General features: G+C 32.8%; 1 protein-coding gene and 1 long non-coding RNA gene across 5 annotated transcripts in view; one reads left to right on the forward strand and one right to left on the reverse strand.

The window, feature by feature from the left end:
- Positions 1-12,594, forward strand: part of LOC121380674 (choline/ethanolaminephosphotransferase 1-like) — a 28,350-nt gene extending 15,756 nt beyond the window's left edge. For all 4 annotated transcript variants that reach the window (XM_041509611.1, XM_041509609.1, XM_041509613.1 and 1 more), the window contains exons 4-9: positions 70-211; positions 3,124-3,208; positions 4,184-4,318; positions 5,489-5,647; positions 7,492-7,617; positions 8,827-12,594. In XM_041509611.1, coding sequence (XP_041365545.1) covers positions 70-211; positions 3,124-3,208; positions 4,184-4,318; positions 5,489-5,647; positions 7,492-7,617; positions 8,827-8,991 — 812 coding nt within the window. In that variant the 3' untranslated portion in view covers positions 8,992-12,594. The remainder of the gene's footprint in view (positions 1-69; positions 212-3,123; positions 3,209-4,183; positions 4,319-5,488; positions 5,648-7,491; positions 7,618-8,826) is intronic.
- A 1,798-nt stretch (positions 12,595-14,392) lies between these two features.
- Positions 14,393-18,383, reverse strand: LOC121381076. The gene is made up of 2 exons (XR_005959041.1): positions 18,307-18,383; positions 14,393-18,271 (listed from the first exon to the last, which is right to left on the reverse strand). It is a non-coding gene; the product is annotated as an uncharacterized LOC121381076 (long non-coding RNA).
- Between the last annotated feature and the right edge of the window lie 6,170 nt (positions 18,384-24,553).

Below are 24,553 nucleotides of genomic sequence, written 5' to 3' on the forward strand. Positions count from 1 at the left end.
AATCACAATACAGAACACACTCGCCATCAGTTTACATTTACTGATGACAGTGATTTGTGTCCTTTTCAGGTATGCTCGCCATAGGAATCAGCGTCTCGTTCAAGCTGGGAAACGAGCCACATCTGTTGATCTGTTTGCTGTGTTTCCAGCTGTTCATCTTCTACTGTGCTCATTGGCAGGCCTACGTGTCGGGCACATTGCAGATGTATACGTATGTTACACACAGATAATTCAAACACATTGTTGAAAGTTTGCCTCGTCATCCTATAGCATCATGCAAAGTGTGCCAACAACCAGTTTTAATGCAGATTATTTGTAATACTAAATAATCCCATTTAAATTTAATGCTAGTAAAATATATTTTTAAGTGAGAAGGTAATTCGAGTAGGATACACAATGCACACCTGTTATAACAAAAGGAGCTAACTCTAAAACCATTAACATTGATATATAAGTGCAAGAAAACCATCTGACCTGACCTAAAAATCAGTCTTTCCCATCTACCAGACAACTAGTCTTGACTTTCTGAGAGCTGATTTAAATAGTGAATACTGTGTTTTAAGTTAGCTATGCTAGAGATTGCTGCAATGAGAAGTTGAAAAATGACATATCACCAGACCTGTCAACCTTTAGTCAAGAGAAAGCAGGAGATGTGTTGAAAAAGCAGGCGATTTTTTAAATTAACACAGATTAACCCAAAATCGCAAGACTTAAAATATATATATATTACAGTAAGTTATATGAACAATGCATAATGTCATATATACTTGTTAACCTTAGATCTTGGCATTTAAAAAAAAAAAAAAAAAAAAAAAAAAATATATATATTATTATTAAAAAAAATTAAAGTTTAAATATTATTATGATTTAATAGATATTTAAAAAAAACAAAAACTATTTTATCCATAAATGTTAAGAACACGAACAAGAAATTAAAAAATTAATTAGTACATTTACGGTATTACACTTACAGCCTTACAGGTTAAGTTACATTACATCATCATCTGTGGTTAGTGTAGCTAAGTACCCAAGACATGCTTCGTAGCCATTACGATGACAACAAACTTTATAATAACACGTCATTTTATAAATTCCATATGCTTTTTTAACAATATAAATATCCCACAAGTCTTACTTCGGCAAAGGTTAAACAGTCGGGAAAACGAAAGTAGTCAACATTTTCCGAATGAGAATGAGTTACTTCCCATATGTTGTTTTGGCAAAACGTGATCGATTTTTTTTTATGCTTACAAAAATGTCATTTAACAGAAGAAATTGTCTCCTGAACAGCAGACGGCAGATTTTATCAAATACCAGAAGACTCCCACGAAATCTGGGAGGGTTGACAGGTCTGCATATCACAGAAAGAAAATTGACTTATTATAAAATCTTAAACAGACCCTCCTAAGTTTTCTACCATTGTTTTTTTGTAATGAATCAAGTTACTTATGGAAGTAATATTTTGATAGTAGATTATCAGTGTCTATATATTCAATGTATTTCTGATCATTCTAACATTTGTAATAGCTCAAATATCATTTTATTTCCTAAAAACATTTTTTTCATACATAAGAGGTAAGTCGGACTATTACAAGCTTTGGGATGACTAGAAAGACGTTGAATATGCAGACAATGATAGTTTAAACTAGAAAATGTATTTAATATGTAATTATATTCATTAAAAAAATATACTGTTAGTCGAGGCAAATGTTACAGTGACAGCAAACTCAGGATAAGCTCTGTAAATATTAAAACAATACATGATATTGCAGCTTCAAAACATTGATATATGGTTGACTGATACACAAATGTACCACTCATACATAGAATACAATTAACTAAGGTTCATCTGTGTTAAACATGATTCACACTAAACTGACCACAACTATAAACATATATAATCATTTTATGTCGTGTCCCCACTCCAGTCTGATGTGATCAGTTCTGACAAGGCCGTCGTGCATTTTTATTTTTAAATTGGGAAATTAATAAAGGTAATTTTTATGTTACGTAATCATTTCGTCTGTTTCATAATCATATGTGTTTCAAAAACTGTGATTTTAGTTTTATGAAATGATTCAAATGTCCTATTGATTTCTCTGACTTAATTTATAATTAATTAATTTTAGACTGTCTGCAGTTGTTTATTTAATGAACAGATAACCATTACTATTATAGTTTTAATAGCACATTTAAGTCAGATATTACATCAATTCAGAAGACATATTCTGATGGACAGTGAATCTTTATGAAAACCTAAACAAGAAGAAATGAAATAATTTATGTTATTACCATATATATGGTTATTGATACCTACACGATGTCGAAGGCCTAATATTTTGATAGTGCTAAAAGATGTTGTAAAATGATGTTATTTCTTGATAAGGGACCTTTCACATTACTTATCAACACTTTCTTGAGTTTAGAAACTGTATACTTGTGTGGAGGGTGGTAACTCAGACACACACTTTTAAAGCAAACAACAAACAAAAAAACAAACAAATATTCCTCACAGTTCAATATTTTTAATGTATGCTTTTAGGAAAGGAGGAGAGTACCAAAAAAGATTACTGTGCTTTTATTTGGAAAATGTTGATACCTGAAGCTATTTTAAAGGGACTATCCTGAGTCTGTAGCCATTTTGGAAGGTCATTGGCAAATAAAATATTTTTACATTATTAAAATCAGAGCTAGCTCTGGCACTCACCTAATTCGCCAATTGACAATTGGCAAATTTTATTTTAATTTGGCAGAAACAGTTTTTGTAATAACTTATATTTTGTTGCAAAATAGCTATAGTTTTTGGATTTTTTAAAGATAATATGGCAAAATTTTCTGATCACCCAGAGCTTGCCCTGAAAATTACAAGATACTTACATTTGTTTTGCTTAGAATATGAAAATCTCTGTAGCCAATTAATTTCTAGACATTGCAATGTTTTGTAGCATTTCCAACGGCCAAACGAATTTGAAATAAAGCAGAATGTTTGAAGAACCAGAGTCTTGCTAGGGCTGTTTACTCACAATGGTCCCTTTAATTTGTGTAATTTTTCTTTCTTTTCAGTTATGTATATTACTTCATTACATGAAATAATGTCAAAGACTTAATTTAATTCATTTTTAGGTTTGATGTAAATGAAGGCCATTATTATGCTATTGGTGTTTACTTTGTAACATCAGTTTCAGGAGAGCAGATCTGGGCACAAGAGGTAAGGAAAGTTGAGAATGGTTGTTTGGGTTACCAGGAAGTTATCACATCACAATCAATTTGAGAACGGTACTTTCTTGTTGACATGGGGTGGGATGTAACTCAGTGGTACAGCGCTCGCCTGATGTGCGATCGATCTAGGATCGATTCCAGTCGGTGGACCCATTGGGCTATTTCTCGTTCGAGCCAGTGCTCCACAACTGGTGTAACAAAGGCCATGGTATGTACTATCCTGTCTGTGGGATGGTGCATATAAAAGATACCTTGCTGCTAATCGAAAAGAGTAGCTCATGAAGTGGCGACAGCAGGTTTTCTCTCTCAATATCTATGTGGTCCTTAACCATATGACGCCATATTACTGTAAATAAAATATGTTGAGTACATCGTTAAATAAAGCATTTCCTTCCTTCCTTCTTGTTGACAATATCTGATTAAATAAAACCAACACCACACACACTTTAATCAGTTGTGTTTTGTTCAAACAGATAACGAAGTATTAGCGTGCCAGTGAGGGGCTGGAACAATATATTTAATGGGAATTTTATTCTTCATAAATATGTCATAACCTGTATGTTACCAGGTTTATTGTAACCTATCAGTGGCTTATCAGTGACTATATCCTCATGTCAAACCTATGTTCTCTTATCTGCAAAGCAACTTGGTCATTGTTTAGTTAAAATGGGGAGCTAAAGTTTAATAAGAAATAAATTTCTCATGAACATACACGTAACACCAAATTGTAGGACTGAGAATGAAACATATAATTCTTTCTTTGCACATATAACACTATTAATGTGATTTAATTTTCACAGCATCTATTTTGTTAGAAGCTGGATGCAACTCAATGGTGACGGCGGGACTTTTTTATATTTTTTTTGACGAAGTGTTGCCGTTACTGCAGACTAGACATAACGATGAAATAATGTACTGGTGTGTCATAAAATTAAACATTCTTATCCTTTGAAATTTCTTTCAGGTTGGTATGCTGGGAATTCAACTGAAAGATTGTATAATATACACATACATTGTCTTTGCACTTCTACGACTTTTGAAAAATTTTAGCGTGATTTTTGTCAAAGGTGGCATTGGGAAAGATGGATCAACTGTGGCAGTGAGTATAACATTTGACTTGCTTTAATAAGTTCAAAAGAATGTCTTCAAAGCTTCATGGGGTGGGATTTAGCTCAGTCGGTTAAACGCTCGCTTGAGGTCATTGTGTCGCAGGATCGAACCACCTCAATTCAACTGATTGGTGTTTTTTCTCTCGTTCCAACCAGTTCATCATAATTGGTCTAAGGCCGTGGTATGTGGTTCCTGTCTGTGGGAAGTGCATATAAAAGATCCCTTGCTGTATTAAGAAAATGTTGCAGGTTTCCTCTATTGACTACGAGTCAGAATTCCCAAATGCTTGACATCCAATAGCCGATGATTAATATATCAATGTGCTCTAGTGGTGTCATTAAACAAAACAAACTTTACTTTCAAAGCTTCGTTTAGTAATGAATGCTTCTGTCTTTAATACCTTAACTCGATGAAAAGTAAAAAAGTTAAAGACAGCAGCAATTTTTGTTTCGAGTCCAACCCCCCCCCCCCCACGCCCCCCAAAACCCAAACATTCAGAGGTTTAGAGCAATCAAACTTAGTCCACTTGGAATTTTGATTGTTAATCATATCTTGTTAGAAGACATTGTATAAAAAAAAATTAAATTACAAATATTACGGTTAAATAAAGTAAAATAAATAAATAAAACTACTAAAGAATTATGTTCAAGTGTTGGAAAGTCTGCCATAACTGTTGCAGGAAATTTGTTTCCACATTTTATTGTGTAAACATATTAAAGAATTAAATGAAATTCTAAACCTGAAAGAACCACTAGACAAAACTTTGATGTCTGTTAATAATTGAGAAATGACTTAAGACATTTAAGTTAAAATCATAAATTTGATTTAGAAAATACATTTTTATAAAAAATTCACAACAAAAATCAGTTTGTCATTTGGCATGTTTAATGAGGCTTGTTTTGAAAAATAATAAGAAACCTTTTATTCCCCACTGTGGTTTTACATAATTATATAAATAATATTTTCATATACTTACCATTTGTGACACCCAGTAGCCGATGTGTATTTTTGTGCTGGGGTGTCGTTAAACATTATTCATTCATTCAATTCATTCAGTTCATTCATTCATTCATTCGTTCGTTCATGGACAGAATATTTTTGAACAAAATTAATGAAACTATTAACCACTATTCCTCTTTTTTTTTTTTTTGTTCTGCAGGGAACGAGCACCATCTTCCCGTTGTTTCCGATAGCCATTGTTCTGGGTGTACAGGTCACCCTGCACGTGATGTCCCCTAGTCAGGTGTTCCATCAACACAGGTGTTTGTACATGACCTGCTTCACCATGCTGGCAACCAAGGTCACCACCAGACTGATGGTACGTTGGTTCAATCCTATTTGGTCAAATTCCCATTTGTGTCAGGTGGTAAAAAAAAATACAACAGTGGTTATTTCTGGCATTACCTGTCTAGTAAATGGACTTAATGTTGGACATTTTTAAAGGGACATACCCTAGTTTTTAAACACTAAGGCATATTTTTGACTATTATAGCCAATTTTGATAACTGAAATCATACATTACTTAGATTTTAATTTCCGTACATTCAAAGTGTTTTTGGCCATCCTAGTGTTTTTAATATCACAAAATGTATTTCTCATATTTTGAGAAGTAACAGTTATGGAGTTGAGTTTTAATTTATTTTTAGAAGGTATTTCACCATTTCAAAGTCACAGACTCATGTTTCACTCAATTGTAACTTAATTCAAATATGTTACAGGTTAGGCCAGTATTTTTTTATTATTCGATTTACGAACCCGCCGACGTAAATTTTGCTCAAATAAAATATTTAAAAAAGGTCGTATTTTTCACTTTTATATTTATTTATTTTTTCCGCCGACTTCCACATATAGCTCTAAAGAAAATAAATGTTACCATTCTAGTCTATTGTGGCGCATTTCGTATGGTAACAGTGAGAAATAACACTTACTTCGTCAATAAATATACCGTTGTAGATACGAATTGTTAATTCGTCTTCGGTCGCTCTCTTTCGGTCCGATTCGCTATTTCACCCCTACTGATACACCCCAAACAGGGTTTTTTTGGTGTGTTTTTTCCTTCCTCCTACCTTTGTGCACAAAAGTTCTTGTTCGTAAACCTAAAAATTAAACTGGCCTTAGTAGATTAATTAAAGTTAGTGTTAATTTTCACGTATTGAAAGTAGGGTCTGTCCCCTTAATTGATAATTCACTATATGGCACCAAAATGTTAAAAAGTTAAGTGTTTTATTTTGAATTCTTTTCCTGGTTCTTCAACAAGAACATTTAATAATACAAAGTACAGTGACACCTGTCTAAACTGGATCTTGCAGGGGGCCTAATATTTATCCAATTTAGACAGGTTCTGGTGTTTAAGAGGTTCACGTTTAAGAATTTATTACATTTGGAACCATGAAATTTGCCCGGTTTTGATACGATTCTGGTTTATTCAGGGTCCAGTTTAGACTGGTTACACTGTACAATATAAAGGGATGTCATCTCATGTAATATTCCTGGACAATGCCGTTGGTACATTCCACGACCAATTGGATACCTATAAACTGGACAATGCCATTGGTACATTCCACGACCAATTGGATGCCTATAAACTGGACAATGCCATTAGTACATTCCACGACAAATTGGATGCCTATAAACTGGACAATGCCATTGGTACATTCCACGACCAATTGGATGCCTATAAACTGGACAATGCCATTGGTACATTCCACGACCAATTGGATGCCTATAAACTGGACTGAATATAAATGGTTACAATGAAAACTGAATTAGTAACGAGCTACTCTTGGCCTACTAAACTCCAAACCTATACGTAGCTCCCTATCTTTCCATTTAGACCAACCGTTCAAAATTGCGCCTAATTTCCTTCATAAAAAATGAGCACCCTTTCTCTTTGGCTTAATCCTACGGGACATTCCAAATTCCATAATACCATACCACCTTCTGCCTGTTACTGGCTATGGCTGGACTGCTGGTGCTCCCTTGCACCTGCCAGTGTAGGCTGTCCCCCCTCCTACCCACCCACACCTTTCCTGTCCTGGACGGAAGAGCCGGCACTTGTTCCCAGGACATACGTGGGCTACAACAGCTTGCTGTGAATGTGCATGTTAAACACTTTGGTCTTGGTCTCGGTCTTGGTCTGAATTAGTTTTGTGTTTGTTTCAGCTGGCGAACTTGTCTAAGAGTGAGATGAGTCTAGTGTGTTTCGGACTCACTGGACCCAGCGTGATGCTTGCCAACCAGTATTTCAACTGCATACTTGACGAGTATTTTACACTGTTGTGTTGCTTTGTGAGTAGTGCCTTTTTATTTTCCTGCTCTTAAATAACAAACTGTTACGTTCTTAAAGAATATGATAAATTCTCAAAACAAAAAAGTTGTATTTAATGCATGATTTTGTTTGTTAAAAACACTGTTGTAGTTGGAAACATCTTATAGTTGCAGCAAACTCAGGAAAGTCCTTTCCAAGACATTAAAACACTAAAGCAGAATGCAGTCATGCACAAAAGAGAACAGTAAACAGTTTTGTAACCTCAACACTTAACCTTTAGACTACAGTAATTTTTGACAAAAAAAACACGTTGAGTGGGTACAAGTTTATAATTTTTACTCACATATATTCACTTAAATATTTTATAAATACATAAAATAAAGTTCATATTTGAATCAGTAAGTATTATTTTTGTGGCTTTTTCTAATTTTTGTATGGTATTTTAGATCAGTTAATGTTGATTAAAATTAGGCAGAAAAAAAAAAAGAGTCACATTTTCTTCTGGACATTTGTGGCCAGCTGTCCAGCATTTATGTCCATTATTCCCAATGGTGGTTTTCTGACCAGAATTTCTTTTTAAAACAAACTATGATTCATATCGCAATATTTAGTGATTTTCGTTGTTGGTAAAACGATAAATTTATTATCAAATTAGCTGCTGCAATCAGCTATCGATCCCTGAAAATAACCGCGGCATGCCGCCATTGTTGTCAAGCAAAAATACTTGCCGAAAAGTGTTTTCGGTGAGTGTTGTTGCAAAACGGCGGGAAATATGAATTGGGGAATGCACTGTATACAGTGTACAGTATGTCGACTGGCATGATATCGGGCAAGATATCTCTCCTGCAGTAGTCAGAAGGTTAATTGTCTCACATGATTTGATATGTGATGTAATAATTGTTTTAAAGATTGCATACACATTCCAAAGATGGTATACACATTTCTTAGCATTTTCCAAAATTGACTTATAAGTTATTTTGTCATGGGTTTTTTCTTGTTTGACTGTAAACCAACCTGGAAAAATATGTGTTTTCATCTGAGAAACTTACTAAACAGATTTTTCTAAATACCATTGAATAAACATTGCCACTGTGTTAGATGATTTGTGGAAATCATAAGATGTCATCTAAAATTACTGTTCATTTTTTGCTTTTGAAATCAATTTAATTAGTTTTTATGGTTTAAATTGAAAGTAGTAAAGCTTAAAGTTCCTTTTCTTTTCTTTTCAGTTTCTTGTGACAATTAACTTTCTGTGGTTTTCTTACCAAATCAGCATGGAAATATGTGAACACCTTAACATCCATATGTTTACCATCTCTTCGAAGCCACCACATAGCGTAAAAAATGGAGTAAGAAATGGAGTAGTTACCGGTACAAGTGTGTCAAAACATTGACCTTGGAGCATGATGATGTCATACAACTGAAATGCACATCTATGCAATTTGATAGAGCATAATTCAACCACAGAAATCATCTTTATTCATTACACGAAAGATGGGTCAGTAAAAAAAAACCATATTAAAGGTATTTAGGTATCTTGCAACAGTGTCAGGTAGTTTTGTCTAAAAGTTATTGTTTTTTGCTTGAAACAACAGTTTGTTACATCTGGCCTGGTGCTTATAAAATTTTCAGTCTAGACTTGAGACTCTAATAGAGTGAGACACCAATGTCATGACAACGCCGTACAAATTGTATGCGTGTACAAATTGTATGCGTGTGACGTCATTAGAGATTGAGTCTTAAAGTTTTATAAGGACGGGCTTTGGTTATATGAAATTTATTTAAGAGCATTTTATAATCACATACACATGTACAGAGATGAAAATATTCTGCATTTATCTGGAATTTATTTTAGGATATTTAATTGTCTGTACAGTATTTCTCGGTCTTCCGCTGTCTATCCAAACATTTCAATATGGTTTTGGCTGATGCTGATTTGGGGGGGGGGGGGGGGGGGGTCACCATTTTAGACCATTGTGCAACCCGGAACCTGGGGCCTATCTCTGGATCCAACCACTAATAGTTACATTTTCTGTATTTTGTTTTCTGTAACCAACTCTGGTCTAGATGCTCAAGAGTTCAAAATTTCAAAATTTATCAGTAGATAAGTAAGTGCTTCCTTGACGATTCATTAGGATATATACCAAACAACAAAAATGTAAATATTTTAGTATGTGTATTTAATATATATATGTATATATATATATTTATTTTTTTCATGATAAAATTAATTTGGTAAAGAGATTGTCAAAATGGCTGTCAAATATTCTTAAGACATTGATATATAGTGGGCACAAAATATAGAATAATTGCATTTGTATTCGCAGTTCTTTTGTGGTTCTGCATATTGCAACAACACTCCAGTAACATTTAAAATTCTGGCACATGATCACACCAAGATACTAACTTGAGCTTCTTTGAACACTAGGATAACCAAAAACACACTGGTTATATAGAAATAAAAAATATAAGCAAGAAACTGCAAGCTTTAGTCTGTTTTTAAGAGGACCACGTACCTTTAATGATCCATTCAGTGAAGACTTCTGTCCCATCTTATCCATTTATCAAGTCACGGTAACAGCATATGTTGCGCTTTAAACATTCATTACATCAAAATCAGAATAGGTTGTATGTTAATTAATTACGTAAAACACACAACATATGCTACACCTTAATCATTCATCACATCAAAGATACTTATTAGACCTTAATCATTCATCACATCAAAGATAGTTATTACACCTTAATCATTCATCACATCAAAGATGCTTATTACACCGTAATCATTCATCATATCCAAGACTCGAGATATGTTTCACCGTAGCCATATGCTACCTTACCTGTTAATCATTCATCAAATAAAGACACAGCATATGTTACACGTAAATCAATCAACACGTCAAAGATGGCATTATATTACACACAAATCAGACACCGCTTGTTACATGTTGATCATTCATCACATCGAAGACAAAATATTTGTAGCTCGAGCAATGGCACCCACGCAATTTTAATCATTGTTCACATTAATGTGTTTGTACCTTACTTTTATATTGTAGTATTCATTTAGTATAATATGCAGTTTTGAGCATTGTTTTCCTTTGTTTATTAAACAATATAGTGTATGAATAATCTAGACCCCATCCTACAAAACAATCTTAGCACTGTATCATAAATACTTAATATTGTGACCGTAACATTGTTCTTTGATTGGCAGCCCATTACGTGATGCAGCATACATGTAGCTTGCTATCGTCTTGAATTTCAGTGACAATTTACAGTAGATCTGAGGTAGGATACAAAATCATTTGTGTCAAGATGGATCTATAGTCTGTCTCATCATTCTATATATATAAATTTTTTTTTAAATAATTTCAATTTAGTTTAACCTTACGTACATACTCATACTTTTCTTCTTACAAGAAAATTAGAAATGTTTTGAAAATAACAACAACAAAAAACACACTATTTTTGTGTCCAATTTACAAATCAATCTGTTTAGAAATAAATAATTTGTGGTAAATTTCAGAGTATGAAAAAAGGCGTTCTCTGTGGACTGTAGTCTACATAATATCTTTATTTAAATTTGCAATTTGATGAAAAACATTTTGGTCATGTTTAGGCCATTTATGACCATTAAATGAAAATATTGACAATAATTGTGCAATTATTACTATGGAAATTAACTGGAAAAATTACTTACAGATTTCCGATACCAGCAAATACTAAAGCAATATTTACCTTGTTCATACAGCAGATTTTAATTGATTGGTGACTCCTACCATATGTGTACTTTGTGCATGTACCCTATGGTTGCTTACGTGTGCCAGCCACCACTACAGTGAACCATGGCTGCAATTCTCTTGTAGAATTGAGCAACAATTAGACTCTTGTGTTATTCCTGTAGATAAATTCTGTCTGGTAGATAAAATATTTTATCATAATTTACATTGTAGTGATAGGCTTTTGCTTTTAATGAAGTTTTATAATAGCAACAAGTCTCATTCGTGTTTTTTTCATGCAATTAAAATTATTGGTATAATGCTTTTAATGCTCTTGAAATTATTAATATCAAATTTCAGTAGCTCTTCAAAACATTTTTAAGTTAAACTTCTATCAGTGTACTATATGGGGATAATATTTAAAACATTTATGTAACCAGAAATCATTCTGTGTTGTTTTTACCTAGGTTATGATTGTTTGGTTATGATAATTATATCTGCGTAACTGGTGAGTAGCGCACATGCACTACTTTTCTGTACTACATTGACATTCCAGATTTATTTTAAACAAATTGATTTGTATTTATAAAGTGTCCAAAATGAACCTTGAATTTTTAAAACAATTTCTAATTTAAACAAATAGTGGATCACTGTGTAACCTGTTGACAGTTTGCATAATCGCCACATAAACCAAACAATTTGCATAAAATATTGTGCCATGTACTATTGTACTTAAAACCAAGTAGTGCACCAGTGAAATTATGACAGTATTTGTGTAGAACATGAATACTCAAATATGTCTGAAACTAGCAAAATACCATTTCCCCATTTTTACGAAAATGGACAAATTAATCTAACAAAATATCAGTGTATTCATAGGCGTACAGGCTTACATTTTTGTAGGAGGGCAGGCTGGCTTTTGCCCGAATTAAACAAAAATGCCAGAATCTCAATAACAACATTTATTCATATTGGTATTACTACCAAACAGCTATATAGGGTTGCAAACAAATCACTACGCATTTTTACATGGATTACAACTAATTTTGAGGGTAGAATGATGGAAGTACATGAAATGGTCTCTGGTTAACACATTTTGCCAGAATATCTATAATTTTTGCCTGAATTTGAGGTTTTGCTCCTGCCATATTTCTCGTAGGCTTATGGTTATGTTCTAACTACATTAAAGGAGTGTACTTATATACTATTTTAAATGATTCTTTATTTTACAAGTTTATTTTATGTTACAAATGGATAATAAACTAGTCATTTACCTATTGTTTGGTTCTCAATTTTGTTCTTTTTACCTACAACCCTGGAGAAAATAAGTTGAAAATGTACTAGCATTTATTGTACAGTTTTGAGTTCATCCTCTATGACGTGCCAGTTTAATAACAGAAAAATGCTAACTCCATCCCTAGTCCACAACTTGAACTTATCTCGATAGTTTGTTCTAATTTTTGTAGGATATTAATTTTATGCTGGTCTTAACATGCTTTGTTGGGAAGCGTCTAAGATGATGGGTCATAGTATATTTCATTTCAATTTATTTTCGTGCTTATGTCCAATTAGGTGATAACAATATGGAGTTTTTAGATTTGCGGGTGTTATTGTCAGTTTGATCTCGCAAATGTCATTTTTGACTGAAGGCGTTATTATTTGCGGGCATCGTAAATAGACAATAACACCCACAAATCTAAACTCAATATAGTTATGTCCATTGTAAACTGAATTGTTTTTCCGGGTGTTATGTTCATTTGATCCTGGAAAAAGAATGTAATTAACCAATAACAATACAGAACACATTCGCTATCAGTTTACAGTTAAGGTTCATGCATGCCGTCTTGGGCACACACCTCAGCTATCTGGGTTGTCTGTCCATGATAGTGAGTTAGTTGTTAGTGTGAGAAGAGGGTGTAGTGGTCTTACACCTACCCAAGTCATCAAAACACACTGTGTCTGTACCAGCCTTATGTCTGATGGCTTAACCATGACACCGAGGCCAGTTCATAGTATAAATATCCTTGGTGGACCCATCAAGTTTTTTTCCTTTTGACCAATCTTTCACAACTGGTACATTTTTATCAAAGGTTGTGGTTTGTAGTGTCCTGTCTGTAGGGTAAGTGCATTTAGAAGATCCCTTGGTGCTAATTGCTAAGAATAGCCTAGATTTATCCACCTCCATCTCCTGTTGCAATTACCATGTAACTTGTTAAAAATCTGCAAGACTTTTTGTTAAAATTACCACCTCTTTTTAAATATCACTATGTGCAACATGAATACATCACAGATACAGAGGTGTGTCGGATGTGGGACGTCGCAATAATTCAGCAATTAATTTTTTGTAAACTACATACTCGTGCATATTTTGTTCTTTCCGTTTAACATTCTGACAATATAGCCTGAAAGTAGGTATCTTTGAAAATGTTTCAAGCGAGATCTCCCCTGCAGAACCATATGCCAGAGGGGGGTGGGGGGATGACTCCCCTCCCATACCCACCATCCTTATGTTAATTCCTTCAGGCCCCTGATACATGTATATAGATGAAATCAATGGTGAAGCTTCATCATTTCCCTTTCAATAGGGGACTACTCGACATGAATATGTTCCACAATGCTGTAAATTTAGATTTCTCTATATTGCCCAAGACTGAGATACACAGGTTTTGCTGGATGATCCTCCTGCATATGGCATTATAATTCATACACCTACACTTAGAGACTGCATGTCTGCACCAGTAAACCGTATTTGATCTTGCACCTACCCACTGGGCCTAGTAGTGCACTCGCTCTGGGTGTGTGCCAGTTTCAAAAACCAAATTTCCCATTGCTTCAGATGGGACCTGAATGAACCCAATGATCTATCCACTTGAGGTTCATGCACAGCCACCATGGGTCCAACTTTGACATTGCCAGCTGATGGACCGGGATGAAAAGTTTTATTTCTGTTCTGATACTCCTTTATCTGTACAAGAGATACTGGTACTTAAACAATACCACACACACAAAAAAAAAAAAAAAAAAAAAAATGAGAGGCGAAATCTGGCAAGACTACAAAGAAGAAGACAAAGCAATGAGGTAAAATTGTATTCAAATTTGTTCTCAATCAGTAGAATGTCTAATTACACATGTATGAAGACACTAGTATTACACACACAAGATTAATATTAATTTCAAATTAATGTATCCTAGAAACTGTGTTTACACAGACTATTGCAGATGCATATGAAAAAAAAAATATATATATAAAATGTACAACTGTGTTATATATGCTAGATATTACATTTGCGAATTTGATGTACTACAGAAAGCATAAAGTGTGGTGTGCAGTATGCATTTTTTTCATAAAATCATTCCAATGACATTTAATATAGGTCTTCAAATGCGTTCTCTGCACTCGGTGGTATTCCAAATGCCACAAATTCTGACCCATATTAGAACAGTAAAATTAGTTCTTTACTTTCATTTTAACCAAACTACATAAAGAAAACAAAAATTGCATACATATGTAAGGCTGTCAAGTGCAGCTAATAAAGACTACTGCATGAACTTGATAATCGCTGTTGCATACCGCACACACCAGACACATGATAACCTGGCTTTGTAGCTCCTGGTGTCCTTAGTCTAAATATACATGCTACATAATTACTGTAAGCATTTTCAAGAAGAAATATTGTTTATATATGAGCAATAAATAAATAAACTTCTTTTGTTTAACTTGATAAATAGGATTTTGTGGGGGTCACAGGGTAAATTCCAACACCATTGGCACCAACTTGAAACAAATTACAACAATGCTGTCATGGATAAAATGCTCTAACAAGTTTCAGGTAGTAATATGACTACATGGGTGTGTGTACTATGTACTCATCAACCACTTTTTATGCATAAGCTAAGTTGTGCAAACAATGTTGTCTCTGATAAAAAAAAACCTGTAAAAAGACACTATTTTGAGTTTGTAGCCATTAGGAAAAAAAATAAAAAAATCCAGTGGTTTAAATTTGGAACCTTTGCTTTAATACATTTGTGTAAAAGAACCTGTATCAAACTGTTTGAACTATGAAGCATTATACAGGGAAATACATTTGAGGCTCTTTAGCCCAACTATTTCAAATTTTGTTTGTTAGAAAAAATAAATTGATATGATCATAATTATGTTCACAATTATTGCGGAGCGGATAATTCTGTCATGCTCATATACCACGAAGGTTTAAAGCATGTCTGTCCCGGGTCCTGTCTCTGGATTGCCAGGGGCCTGACCCGGGACAAAATGATTAAGTCAAACATTCCTACTGAGTTACCATGAACATAAAAAAAAAAAATCTATTCATATTCTCAGCAAGAATATTTTAATAAATAAGAGAGACTATAATTGGTATATTGATGAAAAACATGTAACAGTGGCTTTAAACTCGGGATAGTCCCTACAATGAATTGGTCAAGACCAACGATTTAAAAAAACCCAACTCATGTATGTATATTAGGGATGCAGTCCTGTCAAGTCTCACGCATTCGGCATGAGCATTTGAACGTTGTGTCACGCTCACCCGCCGGTACATGAGATTTTCACGCATTTTAAACATTATAGCAATTTTTTTTTTTTATACATATATATTTTTTGTTGTTCATTCGATCTCGATGACCGACAAACAAGCCTGCGACTGCTGGCCAGCCCGGTTAAGCCCTGGGGATGCTGTATATAATGCGTATAGAGACAACTCTTATGTTTAATGTGCAATACACGACTGATTTAATGCTGTGCAGTGACTGTAGTGTTGTGCGTATGTATAGTGCATGCAGCACACTAGGACCAATTTAAATTACTATGACACAAACAGACGAGATCAAGGTTTGACTGGTGCTGGGAAAACATGTGGAAATTCACAAACAACATTGTATAAATAAAGGTAATAAATCTGGATGAGTATATTGAAAAGACTGTCCACCGGGGGTCAAAGCAATCTATTGTGGTATCAAATACATGTAACAGCTGTCTCAGAAATCAACATATGGTAGTTACTGGGTGGGAAACATCAACATTATTGTTTAATATATTGGCTAACTGTGCTATAATAAATATTTTTAGAAAGTAAATCCAGTTAAGAGCGACCCACAAGATCTAATACAAAAATATGGTCTTGAAGAAAAGGCGGTCTTAATACAGTGGTAAAACGGACGCATATGGATGCACATGGAAATATCTAAGTAACTTTGTCCATTATTATAAAAATAGTGTGTTTATGAACCGCTAAAATGTTTAATTTCAGGTTGAAGGGGATTTTTAAAAAGCAAATCTAGCTATGGCGATCCACAAGATCTAATAAAACAATATAGTCAAGAAGAACAGTTGGTCTTAATACAGAGGTAAAAAAGAAGCACATGTATGCAGAATGAATATATCTGAAGTACCATTTATACATTATTGTTAACTCCTATAAAGATGAGGGGCCGAATTTACAATATATCTGAAGTACCATTTACACATTATTGTTAACTCCTATAAAGATGAGGGGCCGAATTTACAATATATCTGAAGTACCATTTACACATTATTGTTAACTCCTATAAAGATGAGGGGTCGAATTTACAATATATCTGAAGTACCATTTACACATTATTGTTAACTCCTATAAAGATGAGGGGTCGAATTTACAATATATCTGAAGTACCATTTACACATTATTGTTAACTCCTATAAAGATGAGGGGCCGAATTTACAATATATCTGAAGTACCATTTACACATTATTGTTAACTCCTATAAAGATGAGGGGCCGAATTTACAATATATCTGAAGTACCATTTACACATTATTGTTAACTCCTATAAAGATGAGGGGCCGAATTTAAAATATATCTGAAGTACCATTTACACATTATTGTTAACTCCTATAAAGATAGGGGGCCGAATTTACAATATATCTGAAGTACCATTTACACATTATTGTTAACTCCTATAAAGATGAGGGGTCGAATTTACAATATATCTGAAGTACCATTTACACATTATTGTTAACTCCTATAAAGATGAGGGGTCGAATTTACAATATATCTGAAGTACCATTTACACATTATTGTTAACTCCTATAAAGATAGGGGGCCGAATTTACAATATATCTGAAGTACCATTTACACATTATTGTTAACTCCTATAAAGATGAGGGGTCGAATTTACAATATATCTTAAGTACCATTTACACATTATTGTTAACTCCCATAAAGATGAGGAGCCTGTTTTTCTTAAACGTAGATGTTTAAGCATTGTAAATGTATGTAGTTACAGGTGTGTAAGACATAAACCGGCTTTGTAAATCCGGTCCAGTGTGTTTAAATTGTTTAATTTTAGATTAAAGGGGATTGGTATTAAAAACAAATTTGCTTTTTATCACACCATATGATTAGTTCGGAACAGCCATTATTGAACTTGCATTACACTATTTCTACTACTTACAACCATCACAAACAGTTTATATTTACCATTTACACTAATTTAAAAGCATTTTCTTTCATACATTATATTTTGATACACCTACAAACTTAATAAATAATGAAAAGAACAGTTAGAATAACTGGGTAAATAGTAACAGGTAAATCAATAAGAACATGGAATTTAAAGCAGCGTTCTTAAATACATAATTGTATATATCACTATCACTGTATGAATCACTATGCTCATTTGCAATTCTTTAGTCCAATATTATGGTACAGACAGACATGTACATGTAATCTTAATTACTCCAGTCACCAATGGTAATCTATTGGTAAACTACAGTACTGACCTAGTCACATGCTGTTGGTAAACTACAGTACTGACCTAGTCACATGCTGTTGGTAAACTACAGTACTGACCTAGTCACATGCTGTTGGTAAACTACAGTACTGACCTAGTCACATGCTGTTGGTAAACTACAGTACTGACCTAGTCACATGCTGTTGGTAAACTACAGTACTGACCTAGTCACATGCTGTTGGTAAACTACAGTACTGACCTAGTCACATGCTGTTGTCTCCATAATTAAACCTATTTAATTAATGACATTTCAGGATGAATTTTCTTAACATTTTTTATAACATATTAAAACAATTTTAAAATAAAATAATTAATTAACCAAAAATCAACAAAAAAACCCAATAAAGATAATAAATAAATAAACAATAAAATAAAATTAATAAAAAGACAATTAAATGAAAATAAAAATAAATAAAAATAAATAAATAAATAAAAAACCAAAAAAATAAACAATGTCCTCCAACACAATTACAAATATATTGAAGAAAAACATACTTGGAAAAGAACATTTATTTAAAAAAACACTTGTAAGTGGCTTGTAGGTGTCAAACATTATAGTCATTGTGACACTAGTATTAGAGAAAAAACTCACTGCTGCCACACTGGCTATTACCGGTACTTAAATACAAAATATGTCCAAAAGCATCGTACATCCTAAAAAACCAAAAACAAATGCCACAGTTTGCTAATATTACTATGATGTCACTTTTGTAATGAAAGTAAACAACAGAAACTTTACTGTTGTACCATAAATAAATAAAATTTCTCATTCATTCACTAATTAAAAAAACTAAAAATGATCATATTATGATACTCTAATGTTACATTAATTATACACCATGGTGGAAGTGCTACAAAAAAGACAAAAAATATTTACATATGCTATAAAAGTACAATGTCTTGATCTAAAGCTATTTACATATCAATCAACAAACATCTAGTAATCTATTGCTTCTAACTATGCAGCACTACAGAAAATATATATTGCTGTATACGACTCGATCTTGAGTACAATATCATCCGACTTTCATAATCTACAAATGAGTGAATTGCCATGCACCAAACAAACATACTAGAAAATCACTTCTGTGTTTGGCAAATCCTCAATTTGAAATATCTTGCAAAATAAAATTTAATCTTCTTCTTAATTTTCAAATGCATTAATAAAATGTTAACTGAAATAAAAAAAGAAAAAGAAAAAAAAGAGAATGTATTATTTTTCACCTAAATATATACGTAGGCTAACTATACAAGTGCATAGCAACATCAGAATTATCAGGTTTATGTGATAAATGGAAAGGTAACTCAAAGGCTCATTGTTACATCAGAATTATCAGGTTTATGTGATAAATGGAAAGGTAACTCAAAGGCTCATTGTAAATGTTGAAAGAATTGTTTAAATTTAATAAAGAAAACCAAAATTCAGTCTGCATCCAACTCGAGAACAATTTCAATGTTTTGCCTAAAAGGATATTAATTTTTTTAAATAGCCAGATAATCAATATTTAAAAAAATTGCAACTGTTTACAAAATTTACTCTTTGAAAGTTAACAAAGAAACTTGCATATATAAAAGAAACCAACAAATTATCAAGCATTAAATAGCTTGATATTGGATGCCTCAGAAATATCTGAATATTGATTAACATTTATAGTTAAGCATATCTGGACTAACTGATCTTAAATGTCTATGGAAAAGATTACATCATTCTTCTACTATAATATTAACAAGGGAAATAACTCTGACAAAAACAATCACAGTCACTTTAAAAACATCACAAATGACCTATTAATGGTACTTAGAACAATTGCAACTGATATATAGAATAAATTATCACATGCTCCTATAAAATCTGTCTTTTTAAATTTGTTATCTGAACTTCCCAGCCACCCACTTCCAATAAAGAAATCAACAATATATTATGCTTAATTTAACATTCAAAAATTATATTACACGTAACATAAAATGCTAATTTTGCTAAATCAGCTATTGGTTTAACTTGCCAACTTGTGCTAATAACTAATTACATAACTGAATCACTCAAGAATTACACTGAATGTATGTATGTCTTGTGTTTTTACAAGTATTTCAAATCATTTGTGTTGAAGCTACAGCAAATTTTAATTTTGATAAAAAAAAATACTTATTTCAAACAAAATAGCAAGAAATTCATGTCTTCCTCTTTATAGGAATGAAACCATCATAGCATGATTGTTTTTTTGACACTTTCTAACATTTGTGTACAGACTTTACAGGTAAACTGTTTCCACTTCAGTTGTTAATAGAATTGCATAATGAGTGGATAATTACAACTATGATGGAACAAAAATTACCCAACATTACTGATCTCCTCACACTGCATCCAGAACAATGACCATTAAAATAAAATCACAAAAAAAGTCACATTTATAATTATATTCATTTGCTCGTACAACTAATGGAATGCATAAACTATATATGTGCAAAATTATACTATGAGAGGTGAAGAACATTAGAATGTTAAAAATCTATATTTTAAGGAAAAGATGTGAAATTTAACCTCATCATGCCACATTTGCAATACACATAAAACTGTGTACAGATTTTAATAAAATTCACTAAAACATGTGTTAATTAATAATCACAAACACAGGACTACCACACAATAAAATATGAAATGTTAAATTTTCAAAACGCAGAGAAATCAACTAAACGTACATTGTACACCTTTATGCATTGTAGGAAAGGGTGTGATATTACTGCGATAGTTAAATGCACATACACAACAGCTTCAGGCCATGCTTAACTAAATGTATCTTTCGGGTCTCAGAAAAACCCCCAACCCCATTTCAATTGCTGCCAATTTGGGGTTGTCGTTTTTTTAATTAATAAAGTCATTAAAAAAAGCAGAGAAATGGGTTAGAATTTTACTTTACGTTTTTATTGCTAATGCACATGTCCCACAACCAAGAAAGAAATGGTATTTGACATTATCATATAAATATTTCCATTTTGATTTGTATTTAAATTGTTTGAATGCATGAAAAACAGATACACTACTGATTTTCACATGAGCTTCATGCAGTCAAAGGATTTGTGACCCAGACCCAAAACAGTAATACACATGGCCTTATGCGACTAAATAATTCAAGAAAACACACACACACACACATTTTTAGTTAAATAGCATAGATTAAACAACAAAAATTCATTTTAGCATATTATGTAAAATGGAAATAAAGCATCATTTGCAAACACTCCATGAAAAGACGAAGAGAAAAACAAATGGTTACAGCCAAGCAGGGTGGATTGCTGGATTTCCATTGCATTGATATGTACACTTTCAAAGTGGTAAATTTCAACATAATATATTCACATACAGACAATTTGGATGTTTTATTAACCCAAGAAATGTTAACAAAATATAGGCTCTTTATGCCCAAAGAATTCAGTTTTATACATATGACTTTTTCAAGAAAATAAATTTTAACACCAAGTACAAAATATTGATGGCACCAATAAATCAAGAATATAATTCCCCAATATATCTCTGACTTTTTCAACTTTACCAATTTCTCCAACATGTTATGTTGAAGATAATAAGAGATATGGAAACATGTTCTAGCACCATCATAAATTTATAATACAGATATAACACATGTGCAGTGTAAATAGTGATCCAAGTGGTGTGTTTTCAACGAACCTATATTTTCCAGAAACATTTAGACCGAGGTGAATAAACACTACTTTAACTAGATTTAAAAATGTACTAATTAGATTTAAAGTGATACAAGTGATTATACACTCAGGAAAAAGTTCACATGACTACAGACGTCGAAAACAAATCCCAAGCAAAAACCAAAATTTTGGACACAAATACCATATAATGTTGTAAGTGAAGCAAGTACATTAAACATATAACTGAACACAACAAATAAATGGGATTGTAAAATTTTACTTCAACAAAATGTTTTTTCAGAAAGTCTATTCTGAGAAAAATCAAATAGCAAAAAGAAAAGAAAAGAAAAGGCAAACAATTATTTTTTGTATTAAAAACAAATGTTGTTTTCTATAATCTATTTATTATGTTAAAGATTCTATTTTTTAGAGCACAACGGAAAATTTATAGATTTGAGGAAGAATATTTATATCCTACAGCTGAATCTAAAGAAATCTGAATGTGGAATTCATGTCCTTGATAACTGCATAACTTTTTGTCAACAAACTGCTGCTCATAAACAATACTCAACGGACACTTTTAACAATGATAAAGTGTCAATACTCACCAATAAGTATTGCACATAAAATACTTAAATCTAAATAATAAAAATCAACAATTTACAAACCAAATATTCATTTAGCATGTATTTTTAGAAATCATTTGTAAAAACATATTTTGTAATAAATGTTTGGACTAGAATTGTGGAAATGTACTCGATAGATTGTCGATAGATTTACCCTGTGTACAAAATGTCAAAACTTAAAGTGAACTCAAAGGTGCATCTTTTCTGCAGAAAGGAAAAATAAAGATGGAACAAATAAATGCTAATCGTGATTTTGAAAATCAGCCATTATAACTGTTTATTCATTTTAATTAATTCAAATCGTTTTACAAAAAACTAACTTCTAATAAATGCAATACATAATCTTAATTTCCGAACTACTCTGATCATTAAACTATACTCTTGTGTACAATATATTAGTCAAATTGCATTGTATCAAGACTCAAAATTAACAAAAGTGCCTCCTTGTCTGAATATTTAAATGCTAATTATGATTTTCAGAATTAAACATTATAATTGTTTATTCGGGTTAAAATCTTATTACAAAAACTAACCTTTGATAAATGCCATACATAATCTAAATTTCTAAACTGATTTGGACACCAGTGGGTCTGTCTCCCAAATTGATTATTTATTTATACCACCAATCTCCAAACTACGAAATGTGCTTCTCGCATCACTGGGTCACAGATTGTCAGTTTTATTAGTCATCATTGCATCTGATGAGATGTAACATACAAAGAATCCAATATGCAAGAAACTGCAGATTAATCATACTGCATTAGCCACTGAAAACAAAATACCAGGTCATAACTAACCTTTTCCTTTTGGTAAGAGTGGAGATAGTATGCACCAGGTAATTAGCAAACATGGTGAGAGAAACATTGTTTATTGATGGAGGATGGGGTAAATTGACATTAGCTTATATTTTGGTAAGAGTGGAGATAGTATGCACCAGGTAATTAGCAAACATGGTGAGAGAAACATTGTTTATTGATGGAGGATGGGGTAAATTGACATTAGCTTATATTTTGGTAAGAGTGGAGATAGTATGCACCAGGTAATTAGCAAACATGGTGAGAGAAACATTGTTTATTGATGGAGGATGGGGTAAATTGACATTAGCTTATATTTTGGTAAGAGTGGAGATAGTATGCACCAGGTAATTAGCAAACATGGTGAGAGAAACATTGTTTATTGATGGAGGATGGGGTAAATTGACATTAGCTTATATTTTGGTAAGAGTGGAGATAGTATGCACCAGGTAATTAGCAAACATGGTGAGAGAAACATTGTTTATTGATGGAGGATGGGGTAAATTGACATTAGCTTATATTTTGGTAAGAGTGGAGATAGTATGCACCAGGTAATTAGCAAACATGGTGAGAGAAACATTGTTTATTGATGGAGGATGGGGTAAATTGACATTAGCTTATATTTTGGTAAGAGTGGAGATAGTATGCACCAGGTAATTAGCAAACATGGTGAGAGAAACATTGTTTATTGATGGAGGATGGGGTAAATTGACATTAGCTTATATTTTGGTAAGAGTGGAGATAGTATGCACCAGGTAATTAGCAAACATGGTGAGAGAAACATTGTTTATTGATGGAGGATGGGGTAAATTGACATTAGCTTATATTTTGGTAAGAGTGGAGATAGTATGCACCAGGTAATTAGCAAACATGGTGAGAGAAACATTGTTTATTGATGGAGGATGGGGTAAATTGACATTAGCTTATATTTTGGTAAGAGTGGAGATAGTATGCACCAGGTAATTAGCAAACATGGTGAGAGAAACATTGTTTATTGATGGAGGATGGGGTAAATTGACATTAGCTTATATTTTGGTAAGAGTGGAGATAGTATGCACCAGGTAATTAGCAAACATGGTGAGAGAAACATTGTTTATTGATGGAGGATGGGGTAAATTGACATTAGCTTATATTTTGGTAAGAGTGGAGATAGTATGCACCAGGTAATTAGCAAACATGGTGAGAGAAACATTGTTTATTGATGGAGGATGGGGTAAATTGACATTAGCTTATATTTTGACTGATAACGTCCAGACACTGGCTGGGAGGATGACGATATGACGACAATGGTCTCAGAAATCACCCAATAATTGGCAAGAAAAGCCTTTTAGTAATGACAAAGGGTTATGGACAACATGTTAAGAGGAGA

The sequence above is a fragment of the Gigantopelta aegis genome, chromosome 9 (assembly GCF_016097555.1).
Source record: "Gigantopelta aegis isolate Gae_Host chromosome 9, Gae_host_genome, whole genome shotgun sequence".
NCBI lineage: Eukaryota > Metazoa > Mollusca > Gastropoda > Neomphalida > Peltospiridae > Gigantopelta > Gigantopelta aegis.